The following is a 14,303-nucleotide window of genomic DNA, read 5'->3' on the forward strand; positions in this document are numbered from 1 at the left end:
AAAATGCCCTCCCTCCTCGAAGACCCCACAACCTACATCCCACCCCCACCCACCGCATCAACAACCTCACCCACGCTCACGCCCATCACCAAAACCCTAAAAGACTCCACCCGCGTAACCCTCTACCCCGTCGCGCACGGCGCATCCTCCCTCCCAGCCTCGCTCGTGAAGGTCCTGCACCGCGAATTCAGCGAGGAGATTGCGCGCGGCGCGACGTATCCGATGGAGGAGGGGATGGGGTACGAGGCGTTTGCCGGGTATTGGTTTGGGACTTTTGCGGTTGTGGCTGTCATCGATCGTGAGGGTCCTGGGGGGAATGGGGGGAATGGGAGTGGGGATGGGGAGCAAGGGAGATGGTTACAGGGTCAGGAGGAGAGGGATTGGGAGAGGGATTGCCTGGGGACGTTTTATATCAAGCCGAATTATCCGGGTATGTATCCTTCCTTTTTCGTTTCCATATTGGTGGTTTGGGGGGCTGTAGGCATGGGAGTAAAGAGTAAAGAATGATGCTAATATCTGATTCCCTGACGGTAGGCCGCTGTTCGCACGTCTGCAACGCCGGATTCCTAACAACAGCCGCAGCGCGCGGTCGAGGCGTGGGCATCGTAATGGGCGAGACGTACCTAGAATATGCGCCGAAGCTGGTAATCCCCCTTTTCACCTTAACCCACTCTCCGCCTTACATCAGAACTCGTGTCTAACAAGCTGACAGGGCTACAAATATTCCGTATTCAACCTCGTCTTCGAGAACAATGTCGCCTCCGTCAAGATCTGGGAAAGGCTGGGTTTCAAGATCATCGGACGAGTGCCTGGGGCGGCGCGACTAGCGAACAGCCCAGACCTGGTGGATGCGTTGATCATTGGGAAGGAATTGGTATGATCTGGTTTCATTTCTCTAACCAGAAAGAGAGTTGTGGATAAGAGACACAGAGAGAGAGACTGTAAATTAACTCCATGATATAGATTCCATAGACCCTAAAAACATACACAAATCAAACAAGAACGCTAATCACAATGCGAGTGGGGAATCAAGCGCAATCTGTCCTGCAAACGACTTGGTATATGACTCCTCAAATCCCGGATGCTGATAATACATGCATGCAATGTAGTAAGAACGGAAACAGAATCAAAAGAACACGGCCGGAAATGCAAATACAAGTTCAAAAGAAACTACCGCCACCGCGGCCGCTCAGCAAGTTTGCCACGATTCTCCGCAGCGCTGTCGCGTCCGGAACGGCCCTTAGGCAGAGGAAGTAGGCTGATGCGACGACTGCCCGAATGACCCAGGGCGGTACCTGGACGATCAGCCTTGGTCGGACTGAGCAGCCCGTTGCTATACTGCTGCGAGACGCTGCGGTTGAAGGGCGTGCCGGCAAAGCTTTGCCGGTTGCGCGGCGTGTTGACCAGGTGTTCTGCACCTGCCGGTCGTCGCAGCTTGCTATACGGCGGAGGATCCAGAAGAGAAGAGCCGGGAGAAGGAGACGGCGGAGGCACCGGGCTGCGCGATGTAAGCCGGCTAGAAACGCGGCTGGCAGATCGACCGGCCGAGGGCGCCGGAGAGGCGGAGAGATCCCGTCGCGTTGACCGGGAGAAGGGGAGCGTGGAGGAGGGCCGCGGGGTGCGCCCGTTGGTGGTGTTAGGGGCAGAGGATTTCCGAAATGGAGTCGGCTTGTACTGGTCCAGATCGTTGGTGTTCGTGGCGATGTTCCATCGCGGACGGTTGGGGATGGGAGGTGCCGCAGGACGCGCCACCGGTTTGCGACCCACAGGAGTCGGCGTGGTCGAGCCATTCGTCTTAGTGGTTGAGCCATTCGTCTTCGTGGGAGATCCAAACGAGGGCTTGGGAAGCGCCGACTTCTTCCCCGTCAACGTGGACGTAGCCTGGGGGAGTCCAGAGTAGCGACGAACCTTGGACATGGTCGTGCGAGCCGCCGAGCTGACGGAGCTGCCCCGTCGACTGGACCCTAGCGGCGTCGACGCTCCCTTGCGCGGGTTGGCCGGCGTCATCACCACCGACGAGGCAGGCGAGCTGCCCGGCGTATCGACCACGCTGCCAGTCGCCGGGCTGTCCATCGTCACGATGCTCGAGATCGAGTCGCGCAGCTGCTGGCTCCGGGCGACGTGCACGTCCTCCAACGAGGCGTCCATAACTTTGATACTCGCCTTCAGCGCATCCAGCTTGGACGTCATATCCGACAAGAGCGTCAGAGTTTCCCCGTTCAGGGTCAGGCGGTCCTTGACCCCCTTCTGAATGATCGAGACCACACGCTCGATCGCCGCCACGTAATGCTGTTTCTTAGCCTCGTAGCTTTCGATGCGCTTGGCCAGCCCGGCGGGATTGTTGTACACGGCTCCCGACTCCAGCGCCTCCTGCAGTTTGGCGATGCTGCGCTCCACGGATTGGAACATCTTCTGCGCCTGTCCACCGGCGTTGCGGAACACCAGAATCCACCGGTCCTCGCTGAGCTCCTTGCGCAGGTCCTCGGCTTCCATTTCCAGCATCTTGTAACGCCCTTCCAGTCGTTCGATGCCCTGCTGGAGATCCTGGCAGGCGCTGGGAAACACCGCCTCGGCCCGTGACTGGAACATGGACAGGCGCATGGGCAGGAAATCCAACGAGGCCCGCAGGGGCTGAATACGGGCGAACAGACCGATCAAGTCACCGTGGAAGTTGTCCTCCTGGGGCGTCTGGATGATGGGAGTGTCGAGGGTGGGCGGAACGTTGAAGATAGGTTCCACGCTGAGTCGTTTGCTGGCGCGGTTGCCGCCCCCGGGCGTTTCCTCCACGATCGTCTCCAGTTCGTTGATATCGACACCTCCGTTACTGCCCGGCGACTGCGAGCCCTCCATGACCAAGTGCCGTTTCTCCTCCATCTGGAAGATCAGCTGGGCGAGGTTCCCGACCTCCGCGCCAACGTCTCCGAGAATGTTGTTCCACAGCTCCTCCCACTCCATGGCCAGCTCCACCTGGCTCTTCACGGATCGCAGGCGCGATTTGATCTGCGTCCAGTGCTGAATGATAAAGTCCATTTGCGTGACGATCGTCTTCAAACTTTCGGGCGCCACGCTTTCGATGTCCGGTCGGAGTTGCACGTCTTCGATCGCTTTCACGTACACGTTGATCAGGCCCTCAAAAGTCGTGATGGCGTTGTCCACGTCGTCCAGACCGTCGCGTCCTCCGGCGGCCGCCCACTCCACGTCGTCATCCGCGTCCAGGCCCTCCAGCACGCTGGTCGCCTTTTTGATCCATATCTGAATCTGATCGGCGGCTCCCGTCAGAGACTTGACGGCTGATGGCGCGTTGGGAATGGCGGCAATGCTCGACGCTAACGACGAGGCCTGTGGCAGGGAGATGGAGGTGAGTTGGGAGAGTTGGTTGCTGAAGGAGGCTCGCGAGAAGGAGAAGATTGAATCGGCGCGGTGTAGGCTGCTGGGACGGAAGTAGGCGGAATTGCTATCCGATTCGGGCGGGGAGTCTTTGGGAGGAGGAGGCGGGGGGTTGTCGGATTGTTTTTCGCTGGTGCTCTGGATGTACTTTTCGAAATCCGTCGGTTCTTGTGTGGCAGGCTCCGGCTCCGGCTCCGTCTCTGGGATCGTTTCGACGGGCGTAGGCAACGTCGACGCCGGCAAAGGTTCTGCGACCGACATGGCTGGTGGTGAGGGTTGGGCTTCTGGTTGGGCGGGTGAGGTCTCCACGGGATTCCGCGTCTCGGTGGTTTCTATCGTAGTAGTAGTGTGAACTGCGTCGACCGGTTCGGCGACTGGTGATTCAGCGGCGGCGTGCTCAACAAGCTGCGCGTCAGTTTCCGACGGCAATAGCGTGAGTTCGTCCAACGCCTCACGTTCGAACGACTCTGTCACCGGCACGTCCAATAACTCCGGCTCGATGACTTCCAGGAGGTCAGACGAGCCACCCTGATGTTTCTTGTCCTTGCCAATCAAATGCAGAGCATTCCACGAGCGACCTTTCTTCTCGACCTTAATCGACGCCGACAGGTTCTGGTGCAGAGTATCCAGCTCTTTAATATGCTCTTCGGGGATGCGGCCCACGGCGCCGGGGCTGCGAGAATTGGTGGCGCTCTTGCTGTGACTGCCGTCTAGGAGTTTGACGCGAGCTGCCAGGCCCGGAGATAATCGTCGCAGGATAGACGGACGAACGAGGGATTTGTCGGAACCGGGCTGTTCGGGCGTCTCATCGGAGGGATCTTCGTCGTTTAGACTGCTGCCGAAACTCCGCACGCTGCGTAGGGAGGATTTGGATTTGATGCGTCGGGGGAGGGAATCTTCTGGGGTGGAGACGGACAGAGCAGGAGGAGGGGGCGGAGGAGGCGAGGAGATCTCGGGCTCATGTGCTGGTGGTGACTGTTGTTGTTGCTGTTGCTCTGGGTTCTGCAGCTCTTGCGACGTGTTGAGACCGGAATCCGGAGGGTCAGAGGTAGTCGACCCGGCGAACATGGCAAGCATGGGGGAGAATGCAATGCGCGAGACGACTGCCCTATGGCCGGAAGAAAGAAGGCACAGAGAATGAGTGAAGTAATCCAATAAGAAAAAAATGCCTGAGAGTTAGGCAAGAAAGAGGGGGGGAGGAGAGCGAGTGAGCGAAAGACAGCGAGCAGGAAAAGGTGGGCTGCGGAATGTCGGCTTGACCAACGCTTCTCCGGGGCGGTTCGCCGGAATGCTGGACGCCCCTTTCTTTGAGGCCCGTGAGGCACTAATCACTCGGTATGTAGTCACAGAGTTAGAGACCGTGGTCACTGATTTGCTTTCTTCTTTTTCTTTGCGTGTCTTTTCTCTGAAAGTGGAGTCTCAGCAGTGAACAACAAGAATGAGTGGATTCTACCTACACCGTAGTTACATGATCCGGTGGTTGGGCAGAAAAGAGCAACGAGTCTCGAATTAAATTCGGCTGGATCGACGTCGTACAACTAACAGGCAATCAGTCTTGATGCTCCGTTTTCTCCTTTTTCTTCTTTCTGCCTGCCCTTTGGCCCTGTCGGCGCGCGTCTTCTACAGCGTCACTCTCCTAGCCTGGGGATGGTCTCGATCCCTGGAAGCGTCTACGCCTGGGTAGGGATGAATATTGATTTCTCCTTCATTCTTCTTTGGGTCAATATGGTTTAATACGAGTAATGAATATGTACACCTCATCTGCTCGTGCCGGGCCCCAATTCCAGCCCAATCATAACAGACTTCCGCATCCGGAATCATCCCTTCACTAAGATAAAAATAAGAATAACAGACGCGCAACAATTCACGTCCAAATAAAATAGAAATCAGATATAGTAAATAGTTCAAATCAGATCAGGTCAGGTCAGGTCAACCAAATAAATCCAAGTAAATCAACCAGTCTGCCACTCCTCAAGGGGATGCGATAGACTCAAGCCAAGTAAGGGGGTATCTAAGGGAAGGGCTGCAAACAACGAAACGTAAGAGCCAGTAGGAGAAAAGAGAACCAACTCGAAAGAAAACCAAAATAAGAGAAGTAAAACCAGGACAGTTAGAAAGAATACGGATCATACGTGGTCCAATCTTCGGAACCAGACGGTCCTGTTCGCGCTGGTCAAATGTCAAAGCCGTCTTGAGTAGGAGGCCTTGCAGTGGACGGCCGGCGCGGCATCTCCTGCCAGTCACGGATCAGCTCCTCGCGTACCGCTTGACACCACGTTAGCAGTGCGGCGTCGAATTTCCTCCATGCCTCGTCGCTGTTCCCTTGCACCACGCCCATGACGTCCACATCCAGTTTCGTCTCCCATCGGATCTCGGCCGCCTTGACCCAGAACCGGAGATTTTCTGCCCGTCGGTACGGTTTCGCAACGTCTTCGTGATACGATTTGATCTCGCAGAACGGCCGCTGAGACTTTCGCACCGCCTGATTGTGGATTCGCACCAGGTCCCGCCCGTCTCGCAGCCGGTCCAGCATGGCGCTCGGCAGGGGTCCCTCGTCCGGTGCCGTCCACGAGGGCAAAGGAGAGTCGGAATTCGTCAAACTGCACATGAAGGCTTGTTCGCGTTCGCGCTCTCGTCCGGTCCAGTCGCCGACGGCCCACGACCATGTCCGCCGCTCCGCCGCTTCCTGTTGTTCCAGTTGAATTTCTTGGGCCCGCAAATTCCGCACGTTGGCAATCCACCCGAGAATGGACGCTTCTTCGTCCTCGCGGAGTCCGCCGGAGAAATTGCGCGAGGCCCACCGCTTTAAGACCTCCAGGACGTTAAAGAGCTCCTGCCGAATCTCGCGCTCACTTTTGATCGACGCTAGTCGCTCCGGACGCTCATGAGCGGTATAGTAGATCTTGGCCGCGCGAATGGCGAGCGTGACCGTGTCCAGAATGCGCATGCCTCGGATCTCCTCCCAGCCTTGAGGAGTAGCCTCCGCGGGAGGAGGCGCCGGTTCGTCGTCAGGGTCGGCCAGCCCGTCCGGCGAGAGACTGATGCGCGGAGGGTTCAAGTCGGGCGGCGGCTCCTTCTGGGATCCAAGAATCTCGATACTCTTCTCGGCCTTGTCCAGCGCTCTCCGCAGGTTCTTGCGCAGCGCTGGTAAATCGGGGGGCGGTGGAATATGGTGGGTCTTGATACTATAGGTGCTCACGGTGGGAGGCAGCATCATCTCGTCGGGCTCCTCCAGGCCGCTGTCCTCTTCCGCAGAGCTCAACCCGGCATCGCTCGTGGGGCTGGCCGTCAGATCGTCGATGAACCGTGCATTAGGGGTCATCAATAACCGAGGTTCCTCCTCCGGATTCTTCTTTTTCTTCTTGTATTCGCGGGCATGACCGCCTTTGCCATCCAACAGACCGGTCCGGGCAAAGTAGTACTGCAGGTGGGCGATGCTGCCCAGACTCATCACGCTCTCCCGGTTCTTTGCTGATTCGGCGAATTCGGCCCCCTGGGGCCGAATGTAACCACGGCGTTTCGACGAGATTGACACGGAGGATCGAGCATCGGCAGAGGTGGCGGACGAGGCGGAGAGCGAAGAAAGGGTCGAAAAGGTCGAAAAGGTGCGGTCCGGTGATGGACAGGAGGAAATGGCCGGTGTCGGACAGATGGACGGGGAGGGTGACGACGCACGGTGCGGAGGGGCGGCGAACTCAGACTCGACCGATTCATCCATGACGGCGGAGATGAATTGCCTTGACTCGTTTTGATCGGACAGAGGAGAGAGAGGGGGGAGGGGAAAAGAGAGAGAGAGGAGACAAAGGAGCCAGGAAGAGGGGAAGGAATGAAGGATCTTGGGGTGGTCAGATTCTCGCAGGAGATAGATCGCGATGATATCGCCAGAAAGTATCAGATATATCGGGAGGACGACGACGCGACAGGAAAGGACAGGTGGTCGTCGGCTCGATAACCGTTTCGGCGAGGCACAAAATAGGGATGCGTCACCGATGGAAATGGAAATGAATGATCGATCGACGGAGCGAGAATAATCTTGGGAGGTTCGAAAGGGGGGGCTTTTTTTCCCACTAAAAGGGGAAGCGGGTCGATAGTCCGCCTGCCAACACGTCGGCCATCACGGAAGAAGTGATTTAATTAAGGATAGAACGGGTATTAATAGAAATTGGCCGTCGTTTCTTTTTCTTTCTGTGTCTGTCGAGTTCCAATTTCCACACTGCCGGGACCTGCCCCTGAACAAGTCAATAAGACTAGAGGCCCCTCTCCGATCCGAGATATCCAGGCGAGCTTGGAGTCCGTCCAGAACGTCTTGAACAGTTGAACTCCTGAGTTTTTGACGCTTAACTGCCTTGTGGACACTTTCCCGGTTCAGGCTTAGCGTACCCCCCGTGCCTGGCCGCCCCGCATTTTAATTTGACTCTGGATTCTTCATGTTGATTCTTGAGGTTATACATACTTAGCAGTAACTGTCATATGCAAGGGCCACACCATGCATACAGTCATGCACTATGAACATCATGAACACCATAAACACAAAAACGAGAGGAGTTGACATCTATTGTACATTTTCATAATCATACAAACCCAATTGCGCCCATGCGGAAACCCCACCGGGTTGAACCAGCAACCGACGATGAAACAACCTCGGAAACTCCGTGCTGACCAGAAAATCCCCCAAAAGAAAGAAACTCAAATATCCCCGATCAATACCAATCTTCAGATAATATCTTCCCTCTCCCAGCCGGTGGGTTTCAGATTTTCTATGCCTTTGCCAGGATGCGCCTTGGTCATGTCCTTGTACTTGGCCGAGTACGGATTGGGATCGGCCCCTTGCTTCAGGTTTCCCAGGGTGTGGTTGACTTCTCGGTGTTTGGCCTCGTCCGCCCGAACGTAGAGAAGGAGGTCCTTCATGCTGCGCTGGCCCTCCGGCATTTTCCAATAGGAGACGGCAATATTGGGGGCGTCCAGCTTCTCCCACTCGGGGAGCTTGCCGTCTTCGATCTCCTTGATCGCCCGGGTGTAGGTGATCACCGCCTCCTCTTCCAAGTATCCGACGAATCGGTGGCAAATGCGCGGCGAAATCAAGTAGGAGAGGAAGAATCCGTTGAAGAACACTCCTTGGGCGCCGAGCACCATCATCCGCATGAACCATCCGGGCTCGGCGAGTTTGAGGAAGGTGAGCAAATGCATCCGCTCATTGAACGCTTCTTCCAGCAGGGTCTCGATCCTATATCCTAGTCAGCCTCTTGGATCTGATATGGTCCGCATCGACGCGTTGGTCTACTCACCATCCATTGTCTCTCTTCATGCGCCGCAAACTCCTCAAGTGTCGCAACATTCCCCCCACCATCCCCGGCACCCCCGCCACACTCTCCAGGAACACAAAACGGGTGAGCCACTTTTTCTCCGTCATCTTGAACTTGGCCTCGTTTTCCCTCCCCGGGGGAGGATGGTGGTATCCAGTGACCAAGTCCATCCCCCATCGCAGCAGTCGCACGGTTCCCAAGGCAACCCAGTCGGGCCAGTCCTTGGCTTGTCGGTGGGCAATGGTGACTTGCTTCATCTGGTCTTCGGTGTAACTGTGATTACCCGATCGTCAGCATGTCTGTGGCACCAGAAAAAGGACCGAGCACGGGAATGGCTTACACTGGGTGATTCCAGGCCGTTTCCAATTCTTTGATATGCGGCGCTTCAGGAGGCGGGAAGAACTCCTTGATCTTGGTCGGGTGCGGAGTGGACGAGATCATCCGCTTGGGATTCGTCTGGTGGTGACGAGGGTTGGCGTACAAGGGACTGCCACCACGTAGCCCTGTCGTGGCAACGAGACTCGTATACCCTCGCAGCGTGAGGTGTAGCTGGGATTTGGGCAGGTGGACGGCCCGCATAGGCGCCGTGGCTGTTATGGAATTCATCTTGGTAATTGTTCCCAAGTTGTTCAGGTTGTTGTGGTTGGTATGAAGGTAGGTAAGTAGGTAAGGAAGTATAGCCGATGCTATATCTTGTATAGGAAGAATCTTAATGATGTTGTCTATGAACAACCACAACCTCGTCCACGGCTCCTGCCGTATTTATACCAAACTAACATCACTCTATTAAAAGAACGAGAATTAAGAAAAAAAAATCGATCAGATCTATGGCAAAAACCGGGAGCACACCGGGACCAAACAAAGACAACCAGCGAAGAAGCAGTCAGAGCCAAACCCGGTTTGCCTACGGATCCTCAGGCAGGGACCCTCCGCTTCCTACTTCCTCCCGGACAGGAACCACTCTAGAACCACTAGAAGGCTGCTCAGTAAGGTACTGTTCAGGCCTTACAGCATTCCCTCCCGGCATGTCGCTGCACGCCGGCCCTCCCCCACAATAATCGCCATCTGGGAATTTCCCACCCGGTTACCTGATGTCATGATCGTCCCCGTCGAACTGGAAGCAACTCCAACACGCTCCCCATTATCCCCATGGCCATCGATGAATCGACATCGCTATCGGTGTAAGCTCGCGCATTTCACAGGAATACGAGACGTGTAATTTAGGAAACACGAAGGAGCGGCAGGTGACCGCGGAATGAATCGGGAGGCAACTCTGAGTCAGACCCGGGACACCGATGATTTCTCGGGATTGCTGGGTTTTTTCGGGGTTTCCCTAGTGAACGTTCTACCTTAATGTACACCGTAGATTCTTTCAGTATTACTCATATGGACTGGGTCTATTTTGGACTTTTTTTTTTCTTACAAACTGCTGTACGATGATTTCCCGGACTGCTGGAAAAGCGTTCATTCTTACGTCAGGCCCGGCTCTCTTTTCCTGCGCCATGTTTGGTGGACCAGATCCCGAACTACCGTCTACTAGACTATCCATAGCCTATGGAGATATGGTTCATGAAACCGGCCGAGAAACTGCAGATCCTGAGACCAAGGCACGACGAACCCTTCTCTACTCCGTATGCAAGGGTTTCTGTTCTTAAGTGACGTTGTCTTTCTCTCCCTGGCTTTGCAGTCCAGTTCTTTCTAGGATCTATTATCATTTATCACTGTCAGGATGAGGCCTACACAGCCTATAATAAGATCTCTGTCTGGTCAGCACGGGTTTCCGTCCATGTATCAACCCTACTTATTCATAAGTCCTTCAGAGCAGATCACAACCCAAGAATCTAAACCAACCCAGCTCACCGGTTATTCTGCTCAAATAATCTCGTCCTATTCAGTCATTATCATATGTATACTCATCCATACTATCGTGAATTCCCACCCAGTCAAGCAATCGGCGACTGCGGAACCCAAATCAGTCAAGTCGTAGCATCAAACGCCGACTCCGAAGTCCGTTTGACCCCGAATTGACTCTCGCCTTCTTGCAGCGCAATCCCCTTCTTCTCCACTTTGACTACGTGCGCTAGACGCGGCCCGTTGTTGATTTCCTTGAGCAGGTTCTGGATCGCCTCGTCGGGGCCTTGGGCTTCTCCTTCGACCTGGAGATGAGTGTTAGTAGGGGTTCGGTGTACGCCAAGGGTGAATGCTGCTGTGTGTACAGTGTACGGAGTACTGGGGGTGATTCATTTGTAAGTGGCGAGTAAGGAGAGATATACGAACCCTTCCGCAGCTGGTGTTCTTTACCCAGCCTTTCAGATCGAACTGGGTGGCTCGTTTTTGGGTGAAGTCGCTGTTCACATAGGTAAGTTTTCGCCCATCGCTTAGACACAATATATAAAAAGTAGGCGCAAGACGTACCGGAACCCGACGCCTGAATTACAATGCTAATATTAGTACCCGCACTCTAGATCTAGACAAAGTATGACGATATAGAACATCCAATATTCTCCGATCCTACGAGATCAGGTACTCGCCTTGTACAGTGCCATGCACCTTGAATGCAATCTGCGGATCGATTAGACAAATGTCCGAGATGATGTGGTTCCCCTGATCTGAGGAGAAAGACCCTTACCCTTTGCTGTGCCATATTGTTCTCTAGATCTGAATCGGTGACTTTAGAGGACATGAGAAGACGAGGATGAAGTACTGCCTCATGATGCAACGAGAGGCAACGTGGATGACTCAGCGCATGTGATCGTTGCCCGATTGGGAAGGCTCGTCCCGAAGGGGATAAGCGGCTCAGGCACCTCAGGCACCAATCACAGACCGGGTGTTGGCCTTAGTCATCTCTCCCCAAACGGGCAAGAGGGCATTCATTCAGCATCGTTGAATAGAGAGATTCGTGAGTCGATTTTCTCGGACATTTTAAAATTAGAACACATTATACAGCTTCGTGTTGCCGTGTCATGAACTGCATGTCAGAGTGTATCGTCGATTAGCCCCTCGACTTACCTAGGCCATCGTCTAGTCTCCGCCCCTGAGCCGACGAACCCCCGAGTTAATTGAACTCTCTCCGCATTGATCCCCTCCGCGCTTCTCTGAGGAGCTCGGCCCCGTCATGCTGGCTTGAAGATGCCTCCCTCGATATTCTCTCGGCTACGACAGCTGTACACTCTCGATACTCTCGACACCAGATTAACCGTTCCCGCCACGACTCCGCTGAAGGCGGCCGCTGACACGCGACCTGCTACGGCCAAAGATGCCCGCGCCCAGGCAATCGCCAACGGTGCTGAACCGTCAAATTGGCGCACACCTGAGTTCTACGTCTACTATTTGGTTTTCCTGGTCGCTGTCCCGTTGATGTTCAAAGCGGTCATTGAGGTGTCCCAGGGTATGGCTTCTCCGCATGCCGAGGTCTTACGAGCAGTGTTGATGCAAGCGCTATAGAAAGCCATCCGAGTTATTCGACCTACGCCGACTTGCTGTCCCCTGGCTGGGTGCCGGGTCGGAAAGTGGTATGCTTGAGGTTGCTGTCCCTGGATGTTGGCGGACCCTGGCTAACGTTCTCGCGCGCGTGAACAGGACAACTCGGACTCCCAATACTCTACTTTTCGTGACAACATACCCTACCTGCTCGTGCTGCTGATCGCCCATCCGTTGCTCCGTCGCGTATACGAGAAATTCACCAGCTCCTCCGGCGCCGAATCTACACCGAGACCGAATGTAGCTGCGGCTGGTGAAGCACGGCTCAACCAGCGAATCCGTTTCGACTTTGGCTTTGCCTTCATCTTCATAACCGCTCTTCATGGCGTGTCTGCGATCAAGGTCCTCGCAATCCTGTATATCAATTATAAGATAGCGAAAACGCTCCCTCGGCAGTATATCCCTACAGCTACGTGGGTGTTCAACATCAGCACGCTGTTTGCCAACGAGCTGTGTGCCGGCTATCCCTTTGAGCGCATCGCTGCTTTATTAGTGGCCCCGGCAGATGGGACAGGTCAAGAGGCTCCGTTGGTGTCATGGGCCCGGTATATTGATGGCTTTGGAGGGTTGATTCCTCGATGGGAAATTCTCTTCAATATCACGGTCCTACGGTTTATCAGCTTCAACATGGATTACTACTGGAGCCTAGATTATCCCGCTGCCAGCCCCATTGAAGTAAGTTTGAGTAGTCTCATCCGAAGCAAGTCGATATCTGACAGTCATAAGAAGAAGCAGCTTGATCCTGCATCACTCTCGGAACGTGATCGTGTTAGCATTCCGGCCGAGCCTTCGGCGTTCAATGGCCGCAATTACGTCGCCTACATACTCTATGCGCCGCTATATCTGACCGGCCCCATCTTGACATTCAACGACTATATCTCTCAGCAGAGGTTTCCTCCCCCTTCGATCACCCGAACCCGCACCATCCTCTACGGGACTCGCTTCTTCCTCACCCTGCTGTCAATGGAGTTGGTCCTTCATTACACCTACGTCGTGGCCATCTCCAAAGCCTCTCCCAACTGGTCCCTCTACTCCCCCTTCCAGCTCAGCATGCTCGGCTACTTCAACCTGCACATCATCTGGCTCAAGCTCCTCATCCCATGGCGCCTATTCCGCCTCTGGGCGCTGATCGACGGCGTCGACCCACCCGAGAACATGGTCCGCTGCGTCTCCAACAACTATTCCGCCTTCGCCTTCTGGCGCGGCTGGCACCGCTCCTTCAACCGCTGGATCGTGCGCTACGTCTACATCCCTCTCGGCGGCGGTGGAGGCCGCGACCGCAAAGGATCTAGCAACAGCAAGCCCGCCTCCGCTTTGTACATCCGAGCCCGCCAGATCTTCAACTTCCTCGTCGTCTTCACCTTCGTCGCCCTCTGGCACGACATCAACCTCCGTCTCCTCATGTGGGGCTGGCTCATCACGCTTTTCGTCCTGCCCGAAGTCATCGGCACGTTGCTCTTCCCTGCCTCGCGCTGGCGGTCCCGTCCGACCGCTTACCGCGTCATCTGCGGCGTCGGCGCCGTCGGCAACATTCTGATGATGATGATCGCGAACTTGGTGGGTTTCGCGCTGGGGTTGGACGGTCTACGCGGTCTGTTGACCGAGATGCTGGGTTCGTATTCCGGGATCGTCTATCTGGTCGTTGCTTGTGCGGCGCTGTTCGTGGGCGTGCAGGTCATGTTTGAGATAAGGCAGGAAGAGGCTCGTGCGGGGATTTATTTGAAGTTTTGATCGATCGATGATCTAGATGGAATGTATGTATACATAGAGTAGCTTTGTATCGGAAATATTTATTTCGATGGGTTGGAGATTATGTTTCTTCATTATGAATGTTGTTTGTATAGCAAGGGGGGTATATAAACTATTAACTAGAACTTGACTTCGGGTTGTTGTGCACCATGGCTCTCATTCACCTTCTATCCGGCGTGGTAAGCCACGCGCAGATTTTGCCTCATGCCGTTGACGGTAGGCTGGCAAGTTCCTCGGGGATCGAGCGCAGCGAGAGAAAGATATTTCTGGGAACGAGAGGAAGGTTCGATGGGCTTGAACCACGAGGCGAGATCCTTGGCCTGATTGTCTTGCGGGTCTAGAGCATCTCCAACGTAGGCTCGTGAAAAGAAATTGAACCTCATA

At 55.0% G+C, this 14,303-nt stretch overlaps 7 protein-coding genes across 7 annotated transcripts; 2 read left to right on the top strand and 5 right to left on the bottom strand.

The window, feature by feature from the left end:
- Positions 1 to 3: 3 nt before the first annotated feature.
- Positions 4 to 880, top strand: LDX57_005279 (GNAT family N-acetyltransferase; the record flags this gene model as incomplete). The annotated part of the gene is made up of 3 exons (XM_046086957.1): positions 4 to 430; positions 535 to 644; positions 713 to 880. 3 exons carry the CDS (start codon positions 4 to 6, stop codon positions 878 to 880), a joined length of 705 nt encoding a protein of 234 aa, XP_045942923.1.
- A 290-nt stretch (positions 881 to 1,170) lies between these two features.
- LDX57_005280 (KAR9 family protein) lies at positions 1,171 to 4,464 on the bottom strand (the record flags this gene model as incomplete). The annotated part of the gene is made up of 1 exon (XM_046086958.1): positions 1,171 to 4,464. One exon carries the CDS (start codon positions 4,462 to 4,464, stop codon positions 1,171 to 1,173), a length of 3,294 nt encoding a protein of 1,097 aa, XP_045942924.1.
- Positions 4,465 to 5,560: 1,096 nt separating this feature from the next.
- On the bottom strand, positions 5,561 to 7,105 carry LDX57_005281 (uncharacterized protein; the record flags this gene model as incomplete). Its single annotated transcript, XM_046086959.1, has 1 exon — positions 5,561 to 7,105. One exon carries the CDS (start codon positions 7,103 to 7,105, stop codon positions 5,561 to 5,563), a length of 1,545 nt encoding a protein of 514 aa, XP_045942925.1.
- Positions 7,106 to 8,100: 995 nt separating this feature from the next.
- AOX2_1 (alternative oxidase) lies at positions 8,101 to 8,797 on the bottom strand (the record flags this gene model as incomplete). Its single annotated transcript, XM_046086960.1, has 2 exons — positions 8,101 to 8,611; positions 8,673 to 8,797. 2 exons carry the CDS (start codon positions 8,795 to 8,797, stop codon positions 8,101 to 8,103), a joined length of 636 nt encoding a protein of 211 aa, XP_045942926.1.
- A 229-nt stretch (positions 8,798 to 9,026) lies between these two features.
- Positions 9,027 to 9,296, bottom strand: AOX2_2 (inducible alternative oxidase 2; the record flags this gene model as incomplete). Its single annotated transcript, XM_046086961.1, has 1 exon — positions 9,027 to 9,296. One exon carries the CDS (start codon positions 9,294 to 9,296, stop codon positions 9,027 to 9,029), a length of 270 nt encoding a protein of 89 aa, XP_045942927.1.
- A 1,370-nt stretch (positions 9,297 to 10,666) lies between these two features.
- LDX57_005284 (acylphosphatase) lies at positions 10,667 to 11,373 on the bottom strand (the record flags this gene model as incomplete). The annotated part of the gene is made up of 5 exons (XM_046086962.1): positions 10,667 to 10,846; positions 10,968 to 11,037; positions 11,106 to 11,118; positions 11,222 to 11,252; positions 11,320 to 11,373. 5 exons carry the CDS (start codon positions 11,371 to 11,373, stop codon positions 10,667 to 10,669), a joined length of 348 nt encoding a protein of 115 aa, XP_045942928.1.
- A 446-nt stretch (positions 11,374 to 11,819) lies between these two features.
- Positions 11,820 to 13,901, top strand: GUP1 (putative glycerol:H+ symporter (Gup1); the record flags this gene model as incomplete). Its single annotated transcript, XM_046086963.1, has 4 exons — positions 11,820 to 12,078; positions 12,135 to 12,202; positions 12,270 to 12,845; positions 12,897 to 13,901. The coding sequence occupies 4 exons, from the start codon at positions 11,820 to 11,822 to the stop codon at positions 13,899 to 13,901; spliced, it is 1,908 nt and encodes a 635-aa protein (XP_045942929.1).
- Between the last annotated feature and the right edge of the window lie 402 nt (positions 13,902 to 14,303).

This window comes from Aspergillus melleus, assembly GCF_016097325.1.
Source record: "Aspergillus melleus strain CBS 546.65 chromosome Unknown contig3, whole genome shotgun sequence".
Taxonomy (NCBI): domain Eukaryota; kingdom Fungi; phylum Ascomycota; class Eurotiomycetes; order Eurotiales; family Aspergillaceae; genus Aspergillus; species Aspergillus melleus.